The 20,938-nt window shown below is 35.1% G+C and overlaps 6 protein-coding genes across 6 annotated transcripts; 3 read left to right on the plus strand and 3 right to left on the minus strand. All coding sequences in view use genetic code 12, as the record gives it.

The window, feature by feature from the left end:
• Positions 1-1,598: 1,598 nt before the first annotated feature.
• GDH3 (glutamate dehydrogenase (NADP(+))) lies at positions 1,599-2,969 on the plus strand (the record flags this gene model as incomplete). Its single annotated transcript, XM_705219.2, has 1 exon — positions 1,599-2,969. The coding sequence occupies one exon, from the start codon at positions 1,599-1,601 to the stop codon at positions 2,967-2,969; it is 1,371 nt and encodes a 456-aa protein (XP_710311.1).
• A 753-nt stretch (positions 2,970-3,722) lies between these two features.
• CAALFM_C406130WA (uncharacterized protein) lies at positions 3,723-15,203 on the plus strand (the record flags this gene model as incomplete). Its single annotated transcript, XM_705218.2, has 1 exon — positions 3,723-15,203. The coding sequence occupies one exon, from the start codon at positions 3,723-3,725 to the stop codon at positions 15,201-15,203; it is 11,481 nt and encodes a 3,826-aa protein (XP_710310.2).
• Positions 15,204-15,344: 141 nt separating this feature from the next.
• Positions 15,345-16,772, minus strand: CAALFM_C406140CA (uncharacterized protein; the record flags this gene model as incomplete). Its single annotated transcript, XM_710484.2, has 1 exon — positions 15,345-16,772. One exon carries the CDS (start codon positions 16,770-16,772, stop codon positions 15,345-15,347), a length of 1,428 nt encoding a protein of 475 aa, XP_715577.2.
• A 536-nt stretch (positions 16,773-17,308) lies between these two features.
• CAALFM_C406150CA (uncharacterized protein) lies at positions 17,309-18,129 on the minus strand (the record flags this gene model as incomplete). Its single annotated transcript, XM_019475394.1, has 4 exons — positions 17,309-17,353; positions 17,419-17,472; positions 17,560-17,753; positions 17,805-18,129. The coding sequence occupies 4 exons, from the start codon at positions 18,127-18,129 to the stop codon at positions 17,309-17,311; spliced, it is 618 nt and encodes a 205-aa protein (XP_019330939.1).
• A 373-nt stretch (positions 18,130-18,502) lies between these two features.
• Positions 18,503-20,011, plus strand: CAALFM_C406160WA (uncharacterized protein; the record flags this gene model as incomplete). The annotated part of the gene is made up of 1 exon (XM_710482.2): positions 18,503-20,011. The coding sequence occupies one exon, from the start codon at positions 18,503-18,505 to the stop codon at positions 20,009-20,011; it is 1,509 nt and encodes a 502-aa protein (XP_715575.2).
• A 4-nt stretch (positions 20,012-20,015) lies between these two features.
• CAALFM_C406170CA (translation machinery-associated protein 20) lies at positions 20,016-20,570 on the minus strand (the record flags this gene model as incomplete). The annotated part of the gene is made up of 1 exon (XM_710481.2): positions 20,016-20,570. One exon carries the CDS (start codon positions 20,568-20,570, stop codon positions 20,016-20,018), a length of 555 nt encoding a protein of 184 aa, XP_715574.1.
• Positions 20,571-20,938: the final 368 nt, after the last annotated feature.

Raw genomic sequence — 20,938 nt, forward strand, 5'->3', positions numbered from 1 at the left:
GGAGGATTATCAAACAAACTTGAGTCATCTCATATGTAAGTAAGTGTGTATGTGTATATATTTTTCGTGCCTGAATCAACTGGATAGCCTCTATAGTAGTTAGTTAATCAATCCAATCAGATTTTTAATTTTCAGTTTAACTTTGCGGCATCATTCAATTACAATGGGCCGAGCCGAGAAACTAAAATTTTCTTTTCTTTTTCATAATGGTTAAGAAACTGGTTTTAACCCGGGATAACTTTCTTTTTCTTCTCTATTAAAAGGGTCATTGGCTTTTATCACTAGCCAATAATCAAACAGGATATCCAATCACACCCAAGATTGTACAAAAAAAAAACCCAACGCTTGATTATGATCTTGTTAACTTTTACTTCGTGTTCCTACATATTTCAGTTTAGTTTGCCCAATTTATTCCGGTTTTGCAATATAAACTGTAAGGCAATCTAAACTATACTATATATGTTAGATTGTAATTATTGTAATACTCACTATTGGTATTCAATATACATTTTCAGGACTAAAACTGGGTGTGAGCTTTCCCAAGTATTTGATTTAGCTTTCAATTTGCCCCGAGTCAAAGAAAAAAATCTTAGACAGAAAAATAGAATACGAATTGACTTTGGTTATGTAGACAACACAACAACAAATGCCTTATAATTTGTATTATACATAATCACACAGCTGTTAAAGTAAAGCGTTATCGTTATCCAATAATCTATCACTGTGACTTTCAAGTAGTCAAGACCAATGGAGTTTTTCATATAGCACAAGACGTTTTTAGTTTGCAAATGAAACCAAAAAAATACCTTTTCCATTTATCGGAATTCCCTCTTTTGATTCAGTCAATTGGTAGTGCTACAGTTGTACATGTCTCAATTCTAAAAAAAAGTACAAAGACAAGATAACAAATGCTTATTTCCAGAGGCATTAACTTATAGTGTTTTTGCTTGGACATGTTCCCATGCCTCCCTTCAGATTCTTCCAAAAAACCTCGTGACATAACAATAGTTTATTTGTTAAGGTTTATTGATTGTTAAACCTTCTCCTCAATCTTCTTCGCAATAGTTAACCGTACTGGAAACTGTCGCGCCGGTATAGGCTTCGACAGTTCTGACTTATTTCAATATACAGTACCCTAAAATTTGATTGTGTTTACCAAATTAATTTTATTGGACGATTAGATTTCGTTATCAGTGATTTACCTGCATATAGACACATTTTTCCGATTTTGTGTAATACGACTAGTATACAATTTTTTTTTTTTTTCCTCCACTAAGTTTGAAAACAATTTATTATTGCATCTCAATCATTCTTTTTTAGGCAAAATCTATATGGGAAAAGAAACTAAAAATTATTAGGCAATTTGCAATACAATTTGTACCATAGTCATCAATATCATGTTACAAATTTCAACACTCTTTCCTTTTCATTTAGTTCTTTTCAAGAATTGTATAAATATTTCTGTACTTCTCCTAGTTTTCCAATTTTTCATTTAATCTTTCATATTCTTCTTTTTCCTTTTTTATTTGTTTTGTTATCTTTATCTTTAACTTTCATTTAAATCACTAATCACTTATCCATAAATACACATATACACAATGGTCTTACCTCACGAACCAGAATTCCAACAAGCTTACGATGAATTAGTTTCTGCTGTTGAAGATTCTACTTTATTCAAAGAAGAACCACAATACAAAAAAGTTATTCCAGTTGTTTCTATCCCAGAAAGAATCATTCAATTCAGAGTCACTTGGGAAAACGACAAAGGTGAAATCGAAGTCAACAACGGTTTCAGAGTTCAATACAACTCCGCTTTAGGTCCATACAAGGGTGGTTTACGTTTCCACCCAACTGTCAATTTGTCAATCTTGAAATTCTTGGGTTTTGAACAAATTTTCAAAAACGCTTTAACCGGATTGTCCATGGGTGGTGGTAAAGGTGGTTCCGATTTCAACCCAAAAAACAGATCTGACAATGAAATCAGAAGATTCTGTGTTTCTTTCATGAGACAATTGGCCAGATACATTGGTCCAGATACCGATGTTCCAGCTGGTGATATTGGTGTTGGTGGTAGAGAAGTTGGTTTCTTATTCGGTGCTTACAAACAAATGAGAAACAACTGGGCGGGTGTTTTGACCGGTAAAGGTTTAACCTGGGGTGGTTCCTTAATTAGACCAGAAGCCACTGGTTACGGTTGTGTTTACTACGTTGAAAAAATGATTGAAAAAGCCACCAATGGTAAAGAAACTTTCAAAGGTAAAAGAGTTGCCATCTCTGGTTCCGGTAATGTTGCTCAATACGCTGCTTTGAAAGTAATTGAATTGGGTGGTACTGTTGTTTCCTTGTCAGACTCTAAAGGTTCAATCATTTCTAAGAATGGTATCACTGCTGATCAAGTTTACGCCATTGCTGCTGCTAAATTGAAATTCAAATCATTAGAAGAAATTGTTGCTGACTCTGTGCAATTGTTCTCTGGTGACCACTCTGTTGAATACTTGGCTGGTGTCCGTCCATGGACTAAAGTTGGTCAAGTCGACGTTGCCTTGCCATCTGCTACCCAAAACGAAGTCAGCGGTGAAGAAGCCAAAGCTTTGGTTGATGCTGGTTGTAAATTCATTGCTGAAGGTTCTAATATGGGTTCCACCAAAGAAGCTATCGAAGTCTTTGAAGCTAACAGAGATTCCAACGGTGTTTGGTATGCTCCAGGTAAAGCTGCCAACTGTGGTGGTGTTGCTGTCTCTGGTTTAGAAATGGCTCAAAACTCTCAAAGAGTTCAATGGACTAACGAAGAAGTTGATGCTAAATTGAAAGAAATCATGTACACTTGTTTCGAAAACTGCTACAAGACTGCTCAAAAATACTCCATCGAAAAGAACGAAAATGGTTTACCATCATTATTGAAAGGTGCTAACATTGCTGGTTTCATCAAAGTTGCTGATGCCATGTTTGACCAAGGTGATGTCTTTTAAATGAAATAAAACCAGAAACACAAAGGGGTATAAACGACATTCCAGTTTAAATGACTCAAGTTTTTATCCCTTTTATTGGTTTTTTTTTTCTTGTGATGGGATAACAAGAGGGATATATGTGGTTAGTTTATGTTGTAAATTTTCAGTTCTAGGATTAATTGCCATTATTTTGTGATTTATGAGTTAATGCAAAGTATATATGTATAGATTAGAGGTGTGTAAATATATTATAAAAAGAAGAAATGCATACTATTTTATTAAATGAGTTTTCAGTTGCGATGATAATCAGGATTGACGATGAAGAGATATAGTTGATTCAAATATTGGGTGATTCTTATTATTATTGTTCTATGAGGTGTTGTCTTATGTTAGTGAATAAGAGTAGTGGGACAGGGCTCAAATTTATTGTATGTATGGAGCAAAAGAAGGGAAATGAGGCAGCGTACTAATAAAATTAGCAACAAAAGTGAGAGAGTGCAGGGAAAGGGCGTGTATTGTTGTTGTTGTCTTATATGCAAAATCGTCTTAGCGAAATCAAATCAAAACAAACAAAAATAAGACAACAACAACACAAGAGAATTTTTTTTTTCCAACCATAAAATTATAATAAATCAAACCATAATTTAAAAGTATATCAAGTAGTTTATTATCCATATATATTTTTGATTCCAATAAAACCAACTACTATTATCGCTACTACTACTACTACTACTATAGCTAATTGATTATATCCCTATACCATTTACTTTGAAAATGTCCTCAAAGGAAAAACCATCAAAAGAGGATATTAGAGGACAATTGTCCGATATACAGAAACGATTATTTAGCAAAAAGCCTTCTTCTGGTGATACATCTGGTGCTACTACCAGTGCCAGCACCAATTCTAATCACCGACCAGTTCTAAAAGAATCGAACCACCATCCACAAGGCAAATCATCTTTATTATCTGGTGGTGTTGGCTCTCATGAACAAGAAAGATTTGCTGATTTCTTACCACCACTTCCCAAAGGCAGTGGCAATGCTTCTGCCTCATTAGGACCACCTGCACCAACATCTAATTCTTTGAAACGCGTTCCACCCCTGCACTCCTCGCGTTTAGGACCAGAGTCAAAAGGTAATGATATGAACTTTGTTGTTGGATTGAGTGAAAACCTTTTAACTGAATGCCGTCGATTAAATGCCGAAAATTCTAAATATCGAGAAAAATTGAAATCAGCATTAGATGAAGTTCAAAATTATAAGGATGAAGTGTTTAAATTAAAAGATTTCAACAAGTCACACAATACCAATGAACAAGCATTAAAAGATAAAAATTGGGAATTGGAAAGTAAAGTGATTAAATTGGATGATGAGTTGTCCGTGTTGAAAAAATCACACGAAAAAACTATTCACGAAAACTCCGAATTGGCTAATCAGATCAGTAATTTGAATAAAATTAATGATAAATTAGAAATAAGTAATCAATCTTTGACCAAGAGTTTACATGACACCAAACAGTCATATCAATCGGAGATTCTGGCATTGAATGCCCGAATTGAAAATTTAAATGATGAAAATGATCAATTGCATTTACGTTTAGCTGGTGAGGATACCACTAACAGCAGTCGCGTGGAAACTTCCAAGGAAGCAACTTTACCTTCAATGGATGAAACAACAGAAAGTGATGATGATACCACTGAATTTGATTCCATATTGAAAGAATTACAGCCTTGTGATATGCCAGAGTCTAACCCAAGTAACCCACAGTTGGAAATTGATACTTTGAGATCTACTTTGCAACATTCCAATAGAACAATTGCCAAATTAAGGTCTTCTATGCTTAAATTGAGAAAGTTTGACCAACAACAAACTAATCTGTCAAATTTACAAAGGACCCCAATGAAGTTTGGAAGTAAACCAAAATTAAGAGCTTCAAAGAGTGAACTTACCCCATCTCATAGAACCTCGATGTTGCTTTCACCAGCGAAAAAGAATTCGAAATTTTCAATTCTTGACGATGATACTACCCACAATAACGATGAACCTGAACCTTTCCCAACTGATGGAGGCAAATGGGAAGATTTTATTACTGATGAATTAGAAACGACGCCATCAAAATCTGTTTCTAAAAAATTAATTGCTGATTCTGATGCCGAATCGACCCATAGTAGAGCTATGAATGTCACCGCAGCAACTGGTGATTACAGTATACCTTATTTAGTAGAATCATCTGATTCAGAAACAGAACCCCAATCATTGGACGAGGATTCTCCTTCAAAGAGCATCAAATCATCACTTTCATCAAAAGAATTACAAGAGTCGAGCAAATTGAGAAATAAACAAATCCAACAGTATGCATCTTCAAACAATCTAGTGATGGTACCTTTTGAAGAATTGGAGAAATTGAAATCAATAGACGACGAAAAGTTGTTGTTGACTGCCCAAGAGAGAGGTTACCATTTACTTACAGCCAAAGAGTATGAAGAATTGATTGATGAAGAGGAAATGAAGAAGAGATTAGAAAGCAAAGGTCTTGTAACTATTCCTTTTGATGAACTTGAATCTATCAAAACATGTTTAGATAAACCCGATAAGGCATACATTACCGATAAAGCAAATCTGATGGGACTAATTGTTACATCGAATGATTTGTACGATACCCTAGTAAAGAATGCCAATGAGCCTTCCGTGGACCACCTTACCGCAAAGGCAAAAGCCCAAAACTTAACTTTATTATCAAATGAAGAGTTGGAACAATTAAAGAACCCTTCTTTGGATCAATTAACTAAACTAGCATCAAAGCACGAGTCTCGAGTCGTATCGAACAACGAGTACGAGTCTTTGATAGACCCATCTGTTGAAACAATCACCCAAAAGGCAAAATCCCATAAAATGACCATTGTGTCTGATGCTGAGTACCAAAAACTTATACATCCATCATTAGATGTGTTGTCTACCCATGCCTTGGACAAGAAACATACTCTTGTCAAGAATTCCGAATTGGAAGAATTGAAAAAGTCAGCAAATAGTCCAAGCTTATCTCAAGTCAAAGTGCATGCTGATAAATTAAATTTAGTAACCATGTCAAAACCTGATTTCACAGATTTATTTAAAACTGCAAATGAACCTAGCATCTCGCATATACGTTCTAAAGCAAGTGATTTAGGATATACTGTTGTTAAACAACAGGAGTACGACGATATGACAAATAGCATAAACCATCCAGATGTTGCTGATTTGAAAGGGAAACTCCCTGACTACAAAATATTGCCATTGTCTGAGTACGATGAGATTTATAAATTGGCACATGAACCAGAAGTGGACCACATAAAAACCAAAGCAACTAGTTTGAACCATTATTTGGTAAGCAACGAAGATTATGATAAACTTCAAAACCCAACTTTGGAAACTTTGCAACTGCAAGCAGATACTTTGAATCATTCAGTATTAGATAAAACCAAGTTGGCTGATCTTGAAAAGTTGGCATACAATCCTGATTTGGATCATCTTCAAAAAGTCTTGAAAGAGATAGATTATGAAGCATTACCAAAACAAGAATTGGAAGCCTTGAATAATCCAACTACTGACTCTTTACTGGAGAAAGCTAGTAAGTTGAATTGTGAAATAATATCTCAAGAGGATTACAAAGAATTATTTTCATTAGCTCATGATCCATCACTTGAGCATATCCATGCCAACGCAACAAAGTTGGATCAAACTGTATTATCAAATGATGAAGTTAACGAATTAAAAGCATTAGCCTATACATTTAGCATTGAGAGACTTCAATCTTTAGCGAAAGAGAAACACCATACCTTGGTTGAATCAAGTGAGTTAGACGCATTGAAGAATCCAGATATAACTCAAGTCAAAGAAAAGGCGAAAGACTTTGGACTTGAAACAATTAGCCACGATGATTTGAATGAATTGAAGAACCCAACTAGAGAAAGGATTGAAGGCATTGTTCACGATTGGAATTGTACTGTAATAGATAATACTGATCTAGACAATTTGAAGAATCCTGAACTTGAGACTATAAAAGTGAAAGCTGAACAATTTGGTTATCATTTATTACTGAAGGAAGACAGAGAAACCTTAGAGAAGTTGGCCCAACAACCCGACTTGGATCATATTAAACAAAAGTCAAAAGATCTTGGGTACATACCTGTCAAAGAAGAAGAACACCAAAAACTACACAATTTGGCTCACAATCCATCAATTGATCATATTATTGAAAAGTCGAAACATTACGGATACATCCCAATCAAAGAAACTGAACTCAAATCATTGAAAGAAGTGGCCGAATCCCCTGACTTAGAACACATTACATCAAAGGCAAAAGTTCATGGATATGTTCCTGTGAAACAAACTGACTTTGAAACATTGAAAACTTTGGCACACAAGCCAGATTTGGATCACATTATAGAAAAGTCTAAATCTCTTGGTTACACACCTGTCAAAGATCTGGATTACGATGTATTGAAAAAATTGGTGCATGAACCTAGTGTTGAACATATCACCAAGAAATCAAAAGAACTTGGTTATGTAGCCGTTAAGGAAACAGATTTCAATGACTTGAATGAATTGGCACACAATCCAAGTGTGGATCGTATTAGTGACAAGGCAAAGGAACATGATCTTGTTGCAGTTAAAGTATCTGATTATGATCATTTGACACGATTGGCAAATGAGCCACCAATAGATCATATCACTGAGAAGTCCAAAGAATTGGGATATGTTGTTGTTGAACAATCGAATTTCACAAACATGCAAAAATTGATTAATGAGCCAACCAAGGAAGAAATTGATTCCAAAGCAACTAAGCTTGGTTTAGTTACAATGCCTAAAACTAAATTTGAGGAATTGGAAGCAACAGTAAACAAACCATCGTCTGAGTTCTTATCAGAAAAAGCACAATTGTATGATTCTATTGTTATTTCCAAGAAACAATTTGAAAATCCAAGTCTTGAATTTATTAAAGAGAAGTCTGCAACACATGAGCATGAAGTAATTCCTAGTAAAGATTTAGCAAATTTGAAGAATTCATTGGAATCACCATCCGACGAGTACTTACATGATAAACTGAAGGTCAAAGGTTTGAAATTAGTAAGTAATGATGAATACAACTCTTTAGTTAATTTAGCTCATAAACCAGAGAAGTCTCATTTGGTTGAAAAGGCTTCAGCACTTGGTATGTCTTTGATTGGTATTGATGCTTTAAACAAATTAAAGAAAGACTTAGAACACCCACAAAAGGATTACTTGGAAGAGAAAGCCAAGGCTCTTGATTTGTCGATTATTGAAAATGACAAGTTGTCGATTATACAAACTTTGGCTGAAAATCCAGATTCTGCACATATTGAGAAAGTTGCCAAACAAAAAGATTTGATTGTTTTACCATTGTCTGAGCATGAGAAATTGATTAAAGACTCCACTAGTCCTGACATAGATCACATCAAATTGGTTGCTGAAAAACAAATGCTTACAGTCTTGACAAACAGTGCATTCAAGGATTTGACAGAAAGAGTTGAAAACCCTACATTAGATCAAATCAAGGAAGCAGCAGAAAAGAATAACCAAGTAGTTGTTCCTACTCAAGAATATGACGCGTTAATGCATCCAGATGAAGTAGCAATCAAGACACACGCAGACCGTTTAAGTTTGAATGTAATGCCCATAAAAGAACATGCAAAATTAATGGAAGATTTAGAAAAGCCAACTTTGGAATACCTAGTTAACAAAGCAGCTAAGTATGACTCCATTGTTGTTACCAAGGATGCAAACACAAAGTTGGAAAAATTGGCTTATAGTCCTGATGTTGAACATATGGCGGAAATTGCTGATGCCAAAGATCTTGTTGTTGTAAATAAGGAAGAGTTTGCTAATATTACAAAGTTGGCCAATGAACCTCATGAAGATCATATTATATCCAAGGCAAAGAATTTGGGATTAGTTACTATTAATGAAAGCGATCATAGGGAGTTATTACAGCCTTCTAAGTCTAAACTTGAGCAACATGCTTCAAGGATTGATCATTTATTAGTACCCGAAAATGAGGTTCATCGATTGAGAGATATTGAAAGTACCCCATCTAGAGAATTCATTGAGACAAAAGCAGCACAACATGATTTGGCTACTTTAACAAGAAAGGAACATAGTGAATTAACTAGTAATGCGAATGAGCCTTCAAAGGATCACATCATTGCCAAAGCTAGTGCTATTGGCTTGGTTGCCATTTCTAAGAAAAAACACGAACAAACGTTGAAAGCCTTAGAGGAACCAACTCTTGATTACTTAAGTGAAAAGGCAGTCAAAAATTACAAGTCAGTAATAATTCCAACAGATAAATATGAGTCTTTGAAGGAGAATTTAGAACTGCCCGACTGGAATTATATGACAGAGAAAGCCAAATCACATGATTCTGTTATTGTTAAACAAAATGACTACAATGATTTAGTGAAAGTTTCTACCGACCCAAGTGTACAGTTTATTGAAGAGAAGGCAAGAAAGTATAACAAATCAGTTATCGATTCAGATGAGTTGAAGAATATTAAACGTGTCGCCTTTAACCCAACCAAGGAAGAATTGTCAGAAAGGGCCGCTCAAGATGGTTTATTAGTGATTGACCAAAATGAATACAAATCCTTGGAAGAAAAGATTGAGAATCCAACATCAGATTATCTCAAGGAACAAGCATCCAAATTTAACTTTACCATGGTTGGTACAGATGACTACAATAAGTTGACTACCTTAATTGCTTCTCCATCGAAGGAACATATTGAAGAGAAAGCACAATCTGCTGGTTTAGTGGTTGTTCCAAAAGATGAATATGAAAAATTGTTAGAAAAGTCAAATAACCCTGATAAATCAAGGTTGTCTAAATTAGCAAACGCAAAGGGAATGTTGCTAATAGATAAAGAAGAGCATGCTAAGTTAACCGATTCACTTAAAAATCCTAGTATTGAATTTTTGAAAAATAAGGCAAGTGAACATGGGAATGTTATTATACCAGATGAGGAATACAAGAAGTTGCTTAGTGATATTGAATCTCCAGATTTTGAGTATTTGGAAAAGAAGTGTCATGATAGAAACATGTCTATATTACCAACAACCGACTTGAAACAGCTTAAAACAGTGTTTGCTGGTCCATCAATTGATTTCTTAAAGGAACATTCAGCCAAGGCAAATTATGAGTTGATTCCAAGATCTGAGTATGAAATTTTGAAAAATTCTATTGATAATCCAGGTTCTGAATTTATTCAAACCAAGGCATCGAAATATGGTCTTGTGGCTGTGACAGAAGAAGAGTATGATTCATTAACAGATCCAACTAAGGAGTCCTTGATTGAAAATGCTTCTAAATTAGGGTTGTCAGTGATTGAAAAACTGGAATTGGAATTGTTGAGAAGTAAATTGGATAATCCTAGTGTTGAGTACATGAAGCTTAACTCCGAAAAATTGGGCTATATACTAGTCTCATCGAATGAAATAAATGACTTGAAAACAGCAATTGATCAACCAACAGAGAAATATCTTGAAGAAAAGGCAAATAAATTGGGACTTCATGTTATGAGCATTAAAGAATACCAAAGCTTGAATGAAAAGGCAACGAAACCAAGTAAGGACCATATTGCTTCAGTTGCAGGGCTTTTGGGATTAGCTGTTATTGGAGATAAGGAACATAAAGATTTATTAAGCAAGTCAAAGAGTCCTTCTTTAGATCATATCAAAGAAAAAGCAGAGAAACATGATCATGTGGTAATACCGCAAAACGAACATTCCAAACTAGTTGAAAGAGCTAATATTTCTATTGGAGATTTGGCCAAGGAACAAGGAATGGTGGTTCTTCCATCAGATTCACATGCTGAATTGGTGAAGAATGCTTCCAAGAGGTTAGAAGATCATGCCAAGGAGAATAATAAAATCATCATTTCACCTGATGAACACAAACAATTGGTCACCAAAGCTTCGAAAACGTTGAGTGATCTTGCCAAGGAAAATAAACTGGTAGTTGTTCCAATTGAGGAATACCAAGATTTGAATGCAATGGCTTCTAAGAGCTTGCAAGATCATGCTACTGAGCAAGGTGTTATTGTTTTATCAAAGAATGAACATGATGATTTGACCAGAGCTGCCAATAAAACAGCCGCAGACCATGCAAAAGAAAAAGGTATGGTATTGCTCAAAGCTGAAGATCATGATCTGTTGGTGAAACAAGCTTCAAAATCATTACAAGACCTTTGCAAAGAGCAAGGAATGGTATTAGTATCTCCAGAGGAACACAAAGAGTTGACAACAAAAGCATCGAGAACTTTGCATGACTTTGCAACTGAACAAGGGGTAATCCCTGTGCCAATCAAGGAACATCAAGAATTGACAACAAAAGCCAGTCGTTCATTAAAAGACTTTGCCCAGACTGAAGGTATGGTTGTTCTTCCACAATCAGAACATGCGGAATTAACTGAAAAAGCTAGAAAATCGATTGAGGATTTGGCAAGTGAGAAGAACTTCATGTTGCTTGAGAAAACACATTATGAAGACTTGTTGGATAAGGCCAATAAATCATTAGAGAAACTTGCTCAAGAAAAGGGAATGAGTGTTGTGTCACCTGAAGAGTTGAGAGAACTTAAAGAAAATGCCGAGAAACCTCTTGATGTAAGAGCTAAAGAACAAGGAAAGACAGTTGTTGGCATTGAAGAATTTAACGAATTAAATAATAAGATTGAGAAACCAAGTTTAGAATATTTGAAGGAATGCTGCAAAAAGCATCTCAAGAAGATTGTTCTGGAAGAAGATTATGAACAACTTCAACTGAGAGCGAATCAAACTGTTGACGAAAAAGCTAAAAGTATGGGATTAGTGGTGATTAAACCAGAGGAACTAGATCAGCTCAAAAAATCGGTTGAATCTCCAAGTTTGGACTACATAAGATTAAAAGCTGCAGATCAAGGATTCGAAGTTATTGAAAAAGATGAATTCTCTTTGATCAATGAAAGATATAAGAAATCTGTGAAAGACCTCGCTGAAGAAAATGGATTGGTTGCATTGAAAGTTGAAGACTATAACAATTTGATCCAAAACGCCAATGAACCAGCTTTGGCCCATATTTCAGAAATGGCAACTAAACATGAACATGTGGTTGTGTCGGCAAATGATTTCAACAAGTATTTAAATACTTTTGAACATCCTGAATTAGAGTTCATAAAAGAAAAAGCAAAGGAGCAAGGCTATACCGTTGTTTTGTTGGACGATTATGCTTCAATTGTTGCCGAGAACAAAGAAACGTTGGAAGAGAAGGCAGAAAAGGCACATGCTAAATTGATACCTGTTGAAGAATACACTACTCAACAAGAGACATTGAATAATCCAAGTATTGATTTCTTGAATGAAAAGGCTAAGCTTTTGCAAAAAGTTATTGTACCACAACTGGAATATGACGAATTAGTAAAGTCTGCTTCACAATCAGTCCACGATAAAGCAGCTGTGGCCAGTATGGTTGTCATTAATAAAGATGAGCATTCCAAATTGCAAGCTACACTTTTAGCACCATCACTTGAATTCTTGCATCTGAAATGTAATGAAAAGGGTATGACATTAGTTGAACAAAAGGATTTGGACAATTTGAAATCGTCAGTAGAGGATCCATCCCTTGAGTATTTAGAAAAGTCTGCTAGCAACAAGGGCTATGCTCTAGTTGACAAAAAGATATTATCAGAAATGAAAGAGAATTTGGATCAACCTATAGAAGAAAAGGCACAAGCCAAAGGATTGGTTGTATTACCTGTTGATGAGTTTTCTTCTTTAAAGAAGACTGTGGAGGACCCAAGTATTGACTTCCTTAAAGAGAAATGTGGCAATAGTGGTTATCATATTATAGAGAAGGAATCGCATGAAAATTTGGTGAAACAAGCTGCATCTACATTAGAGGATAAAGCTTTAGAAAAGAATATGGTATTGTTGACTCCTGAACAACATAAGCAATTGTCTGAGCCAAGTTTGGAGAGTTTGAAAGATTTTGCTCTGAAACAGAATTATGATTTGATTTCTCATACTGAGTTGGTTGAGTTGACAACAAAAGCAAATAACCCATCAATTGAAAAATTGAAAGAAGTCGCTAAGGTCAACCAATTTGTATTAATTCCAACAGATGAACATATTGAAATGAAGAAACAAGCTGAAGCCACTATTCAAGATAAATTAGAAGGAACTGATTGGAAGTTGATTAAGAATGACGAGTATGATGAACTTTTGGTAAAGGCCCACCAACCAACTATTGATGATATTGCTAGAAATGCAGCAGCAATCGGGTTTGGTGTAATGTCGGTTGAAGCTATCAATAAAATGAAAGAACAAGCAAATGAGTCAATATATGAGAGAGGTTCCAGAGAGGGTATGGTTGTTATGTCAAAAGAACAACATGATGAAATGAGAGAGAAAATTCAGACTCCATTAGCTGAAAGGGCCAAATCTGAAGGATATGCCTTGATTAAGCCTGATGAATTGCAAAAATTACGAGTTGCAGAGTCTCGGACCGTCGAGGACAAAGCTTTAGCTGAAGGTAAAGTGGCAATTTCTGAAAAGTTGTATAATGAAATTCTTGAAGAGAAGAACATGTGGAAGGAAAAGTATGCTGCTGTGGACTTGAGTACAGGAGAGGAACACACTTTAAGTACTGTTAAAGAGAAACTTGAAGAATTGGGATTTTCAGTTATTCCAAAGGAGAATTCGAAATCATTGCCAGCAGAAAAGTCGTTTAGTTCTGATTCAGAAGATTTCCATTTCCATGATGCAGACGAATCGTTTATTCTCTCCGAACATGAATTGAGTTATTCTGCTTCGAGATTGGGTTTGGTGTTGTTATCAAAGGAGGAATACAATAACTTGAACAAAGTTGATGAGGAAAAAGTGAAGGGTTTAGCCAAAGGATTGTCTTTGACCGTAATCCCAGAATCTGAAGTAATTAACTGGAAACAGTCATTAGCAGCAAAAGATGAAGAGATTCATAAATTGAATTTGGAAAAAGAGGAACAAGTTAAGAAAGTGGCATTGTTAGAGAATGAGGAATCTAATACTGCAGAAACTCCAGAGCGCACAGATGCTGTTAAAAAAGATATTCTTACAGACAAGGATGTCGTTGTTAATGCGGCAACGAAATTGGCACTATTACCAGTTCCTGAATCACAATATGTGGGTACAACGGCCCATCCACGTCCTGATGTAAATAATGTCAAAGTGGTTCCAACTAGTTATTTCAATCAATTACTCAAATTGAAGGCAATGTCCATTGAAAAGTGTTCTGATGATGTATTTAAGCAGTATGCAGAGAAGCGTGGATATGTTCACCGGGATCAATTAACACCAGTATTAGCATCAACAACTCAATTCAAGGGGACACCAGTACAAGATAGAGATTCATTAGACCTGATGTCAAGAATCACTCCCCCTATAAATCCTGCTGTAAAACAACGTCAAGTCACTCCAGTGTCAAAACGCAGCTTGTCACTTAGCAGTGGTGGTCGCGTTAGCTTTACACGTGGTCTTCCTGAATCTAATTCAGTTGTATCACGTCTTTCTGAACAGTCAGTTCATCAATCGTTGAGAAGCCAAGGAATGTTCTCAATGGCAACCGATGTTTCATTCACAGACAGATCCATGATTCCAGCTATAACGCAAGTGGTTATTGGTGAGTACTTGTTCAAGTATTACCGTAGATTAGGAGCTTTCAAAGTGATCACAGAAACGAGACACGAAAGATACTTTTGGGTGCATCCTTACTCATTGACACTTTATTGGACTGAGAATAATCCAATATTATCCAATTCATCTCTGTCTAAAACTAGAGCTGCTGCTATAGTAAGTGTTGAAAGTGTTGAAGATAATAATCCATTACCTACTGGGTTGTATTATAAGAGTATTATTGTTCATTCCACTGACAGATCCATCAAGATCACATGTGCCACTAGACACCGTCATAATATCTGGTACAATGCTTTGCGTTATTTGGTTAACAGAAATATCGATGATTTGGTAATTGATGAAGATACAAATATAGATGAATTATCGGATGAATTTGAGGTCAATACTTCCGCTGGGCTAGCCCCTGCTGCTGTCAAGTCAGAATCCCATAGAAATTTGGAGAGTTTGATGGATACAGGTGATCGTCGTGCATACCCAAGACCTAAAAGAATTACATCGCTGCCTTCTTCACCAGCATCAGGAAGACTCTCAAGGTTCCTGTCGATGAGAAGAATTTGAAAAGATTAGTTGAGATGTGAATAGACTATGGACAAAAGACAAACAATTTATTATATATCAATGTTGACGTTTTTACAATTGTATATTAGAATGAATACATATATGAGTATATCTATTAAAGAATAGTAGTATTGTATATTTTTAATTGACTTTTTCGTTAACTATTCCTTGTGTGGGGGATGCAAGTGGTAATGACGTTATCTTTCTTCTTTTAGAAATAAACTCTCGGAAATTTAGCACAACGACAGCAATGATTGCAGAAATACTTAACGCCAACGTTAATTTGAAAATAGAATTGTAGCATAACTTTCCTAAAGTGCAAACAAAGGTGTTTGAATTTGCATCATTTAAATCTTGAATAGTTACGGAATTTGAATCATATATCTGACCAAATAACTTTGTGAAATAAAAGCTAGGAACGATTGGACTCATACTCACAATCCCCCAATTGAATGAAAAATTCTCCATACCAAAGGCATCACCCACAATAATTGGCAGGATACAAAATGTAAATCCATAAAAGAATCCGATTAGAAATGAGTTGGAAGGTAGTTCCGTGTAGCTCTCAATATTGAAGGCTAATAACTGGCATATACCCATACCAATAGCAGGTATAAATAGTAAAGACTCTCTTGGTTTATGAAATGATTGAGTTATAATATCGCCTGAAATACCTGAAACTATTCTTCCAATGAAATTAGCTATAGAAATAAGTCCCACTTGAAACTGTTGATCTTGTTGGATTATTATATTGACATTCATTTCAGCAGGTAATGCTTTAGTGACCAATGCTTTGACCATATATCCCACAGAGTAGATGTACATTTGACCCATGGCAGCCAAAGTTCCAGTTATAAGAAAAAGAAGCCAAAATTTAACATCCGTAAATAAGGAAGAAATGGATTGTGAATCTGTGTTTGATGGATGGTGATGTGTGGAATTGACAGTAACTGAAGGTTTGTGGAAGGTTGAAGCACTTTTTAGTTTGTGTTCACAATCAGCAATATAGACACTGGGGAAACAAATCAAATAGATGAAAATAATTGACATTACCAAAAACCCCAAAAAATTGGATGTATCACCAGGATAAAACACAGATGCTATAACTGAATAAAATAGAGCACTTAATCCATATAATGCTAGTGGTAAACTTGTAGCGACACCTCTAATACTGGGAAAACTCACAGCACAACATTTCAAACATGCAGAGTTAATGAACGTTGATCCTACCCCAACCAAGAAGATAGTGAAGCTGGAAAATTGCACATTGCTCCAAGCATAGTCAAATTGTCGTTTCAATCCAATATACGACGATATAATCAAAATACCACCTATTAGTAGTGACACGGTATACCCCTTTCTATCCACAACGGCCCCAGATATTGGTCCAGCTATTGCCACACCTATAGTTCCGCAAAGGGCTATTATTGACGAGTCAGATGCACTGTAGTGCAATTGATTTGCTAGTTGGGGACTGTATGATGAATAAAGATAAAGTGTTCCACAAATTAAACCCAAAAAGGTACATGACAATAAAACAAAAACTCTTTGCACGTTTCGTGAGATCATTATAGGTAGTTCATATAGTTATAAAATGGTGAGGTGTTTTGTTTTGATTTATATTCAATGGGTATAATATTTTCTCTTTATATCGTTCAGGGGGGTATTTTTAAAGAGGAATAAGGTTATGATTTTTAATTATAAACACTGTAAAAAAATATGAAAGCAATTTGGACTAAAAATAACAGGCGAACAAAAAAAAAATTGAAAGGCAGAAACCAAAACAAATCAACAATGAAAAAAAAAAATTCGGACTCAAAAAAAAACTTAAGATCTCACCAGATTTGTAGTTTTAGACGTGTGGTGGGGAGGGGGGAGGGGACTAACGAATGAGGAAAAAAGTGGTGGTGGTGGTAGATGAGAAAGTGAAAAAATGAGAATTGATACGTAATACACTTTTTTGTTTCAATCCATACGCGGGCACTGCAATAGAGCTTATTTGTAAGAGACACAACAATAACTAAAACTAAAATGGCGAAAAGAACAACTCATCAATTACACCAACAAATTGGTTATTCGTATGTGTAGTATTATTTCAAAATGACTCAAGTGAATTTTTTCATTTCCTCTTCATCAATACCGCAGACATCCTTTAACAGAGATGTTAGTAACTAATTTCCTCTTCTAGAACAGTACTGAGCGATTTCTAACATACCAAAATGTTTGTTTGTCCGGTAACTTCTTTTACTGTGGAAACAAGGTTATTAAACTGAAGTTAAAAAAACCAAATTAGATAATGGTGTTAGTAGTTTTGACTTTATTGTGGAGATGATCTAAGTTTCAAAGATTAACATACCATGGTGATTCGTTCCTTTCTTGCTTTGGTTAGTTGCACCACATACTTTTTTAATTCATTTGGATCGCCAGTCACAGAGATATTGTGTCGACACTTTTCCAACTCCAAACTTAAGTTTTCTATCTTCTTCGTATATACTTCTATCAAATTGTCCAACTCTTCATTTGTGGGAGTAGTCACAATTTCTTGTAATTCTAAATCTTGCGTTAGTAAACTAATATCAAGTGACCTATTTCGTTACATACTCAATTTCAAGTGACAGATCTCTTGTTTCAAATCTTTAATTTGTTGGTTCAAACATTCACTTGTTTCAGTCTTGGAAGTGTTATCCGAAACGCACTCTTGTTTTTTGGATACATAATATGATGCCTTTCCAATTGTTTTGCAAACTAACTGTTGATCAGCAACCAAGGTGTCTAATATTGTTATCAATTTCGGTTTGGTCAAAACATTGTGCATGTTTAATAGGATATCGCTAACTGAGTATGGACGGTATTGTTGTTGCATATACACTTGCACAGATGCTAAGGCATTTTCTGTACTAAGTTGATTCTTTTTAGCTGGTGCCATGGCTTTGTAATGAAATTGATTTTTTTATTAGAAGCAGAAAATATTTTGCAACACTTTTTCTGTAAACTTCTGCTAAAATTATGCACATATATGAAGAGGCACATACCAATACCAAAAATCCACCAATTCATTTTTTAACCAAAAACCTGTTCTCCTTCTCTTATTTTCTGAATGAAATATAACATGTAATAATATAGTGGTCCACACCGCCGACCTTGGCTATTTCAAGCTCAGATCTATTTTATACAGACGATACAAAGCAATTTTTTTTGGGCTTAAGATTTGAAACGCTCGCACTACCAAATAACTGTAGTTGACTTGTCTCCAGTTAAAATCTATATGTCAACTCGTTATTACTGTCAATCAATCCTCAATGATCAATAAGTATTCTCTCAATGATAGAGTCTCCACAATTGACAACTATTTGGGCACCATTAGGTATATTGGTAACCTACCTGTTTGGGGAACAAACACTGTTGCATTAGGAATTGAATGGGACGATCCTAGCAGAGGCAAAAATAATGGTGATTTAAACGGAATCCAATACTTCACCCCCAAGGTTACTGGCTCGGGGACATTCATAAAATCATCCAATCGGTCTTTAAACCATATTCGAAAATCTTTTGTTCAGATCATACACGAAAACTATTTGGATACTGAATATAAAACGAAGAATATTCAGTTTGGAATCAAAACTGTGGAAGAACTTGGATGGGACAAGTTAAACAAATTTCATTCCAACTTGAGAAACCTAGATTCATTAACATTGGACTATTGCTTGATAAATATTGCTTACCATGATAATGAAGACAAGCAATTGTTCGATGAACTTGTCAATTTAACCAATTTAGAACTAAGTTGTAACTTATTTACTGATGTAAATGAAATATGCAAAATAATTGACAATATTCCCAGTTTGACTAGTCTTAACATTAATGGAAACAGATTTAGTCAATTTTCACAAGAACAAAGAACTCATAATGGTATAGTTCTGCTAAAGTTATCTTCAACAATGATGTCAACCCTGATGCTAGAGAAGTTAATTAAGAAATTTCCCAACTTGAAAGAACTTTACATTTCAGGGAACAATTATTGTAATGCTGATATTGAAAATATGAATCTCAATATGCCGCTAACGATTTTGGATTTGTCTTATAATAGACTAGAGCACATGCCAATTTTACCACTCGTGTCAGCATTAAACTTGTCACATAATTATTTATCCTTACGAATCATTAAAGGCACTTTTCCCAACTTAAAGTCTTTGGACTTGAGGGCAAATCAGATAAAAGATTGGACTGAAATTGACAAAATATCCATACATTTACCCGATTTAAAGGAACTAAGAATTAACCACAACCCATTATTTCAAGAGTTGTCTGTGGATGACATGACGATGCAGTTGATAGGCCGTATCAAATGCTCCCCAGAACACTTATGGAAATTAAACGGTAGCTTTTTAACAAATGAAGAGATAGAGAATTCAGAACTCTACTTTATCTCAAAAGTGGAACAAGGAAAATACCACATAGATAATGAACAACAATGGTCATATTTGCTTTCAAAATATAATAAACTAGTTGAATCTAGGGTGTCTTACACTTACACATTAAAGGACTGGATGCCCTTAACTATAGTATTGCCAGATTCTAAAGAGATTTCTAAAAAATTCACGAAAAATACGTCTATTCTTCAATTCAAAGGGTTGTTATCCCTGTGGATGAACGATTTGTCCATACTAAAATTCTCTGCCTACTACTACACTAACGAAAACTCGACATTTGCAGAAAAGCACGAGTTAACAAACTATTTAAGTACATTAGATAGTTATTCATTACTGTACGACCAAAGAATTTATATTTCTATAGAGGCATCAATATAATCATTTATTCTTGATAGTTCCATAACCCATCACCCAAGTAATGTAATAATTCTATACCAATACCTTTGTTTTTACTTTTGATTTCATCTGTGCTCATCAACAATTTACCAATAGCCAATGCGTTTTCCTTACCTTCGGCATAAACAGTAACAATTGTATCTTGTTCCAAGTTTTGTTCCGGTAACTTAGCACCTGGACTAGTTAACCCAGGACACATTATATTGGCTCCTCCTAAAACAAACTTAATCGCACCACGATCAACTTGAACTCGAGGGAAACACTCTGGATATTTATGAACAGTTTTCAAGGTTGGTACTAAATCATCACTGAAATGTTGGAACATAACAATATCTTGTTCATCGTTCTGTTCCACAGCATATAATTGAATCTTGTCTTCACATTTAACAACCACTACCTGGGACTTTTTAGGTATGAGGTTATCTATGCCTTGCTCTATATCTGGGTATACACCAACAAACTTGGATTTAAGTCCTCTCTGAACTGATGACTTGATGTTAGAACGTGAATGAACGTCTTCTCTGGTAAATTTTTTAAACATCTCTAATGGAATTGTTGTAGTTTAATAAGAGACAAGAAGTGTTGTATATTTGTAGAAGTTGCTTTTTTTTTCATTCCCTGTTCTGTCTTTTTGCTATTCTCGAAATTTTTTTTTCTCCAAGATGAAGAGAATAAAGTGAAAATGCGATTGAGATTCCGAAATAGAGAGCCACTTACAGTAATGTAAAGATTTATAATTACAATACCACCATCCAGCATCCTTGTAGGAAAACCTTGGTGTTATCGCACTCAAAGAAAATCTTTTACGATATTACTATTGCCTATTACTTTAGTATAAACTGAAAGTATCCAGCTCAAGACTCAACTAGTAAACAAAAATCGAACCGAGCGAGGCACAAGGCGTAACAA

Source organism: Candida albicans, chromosome 4 (genome assembly GCF_000182965.3).
Source record: "Candida albicans SC5314 chromosome 4, complete sequence".
In the NCBI taxonomy this organism is placed as follows: domain Eukaryota; kingdom Fungi; phylum Ascomycota; class Pichiomycetes; order Serinales; family Debaryomycetaceae; genus Candida; species Candida albicans.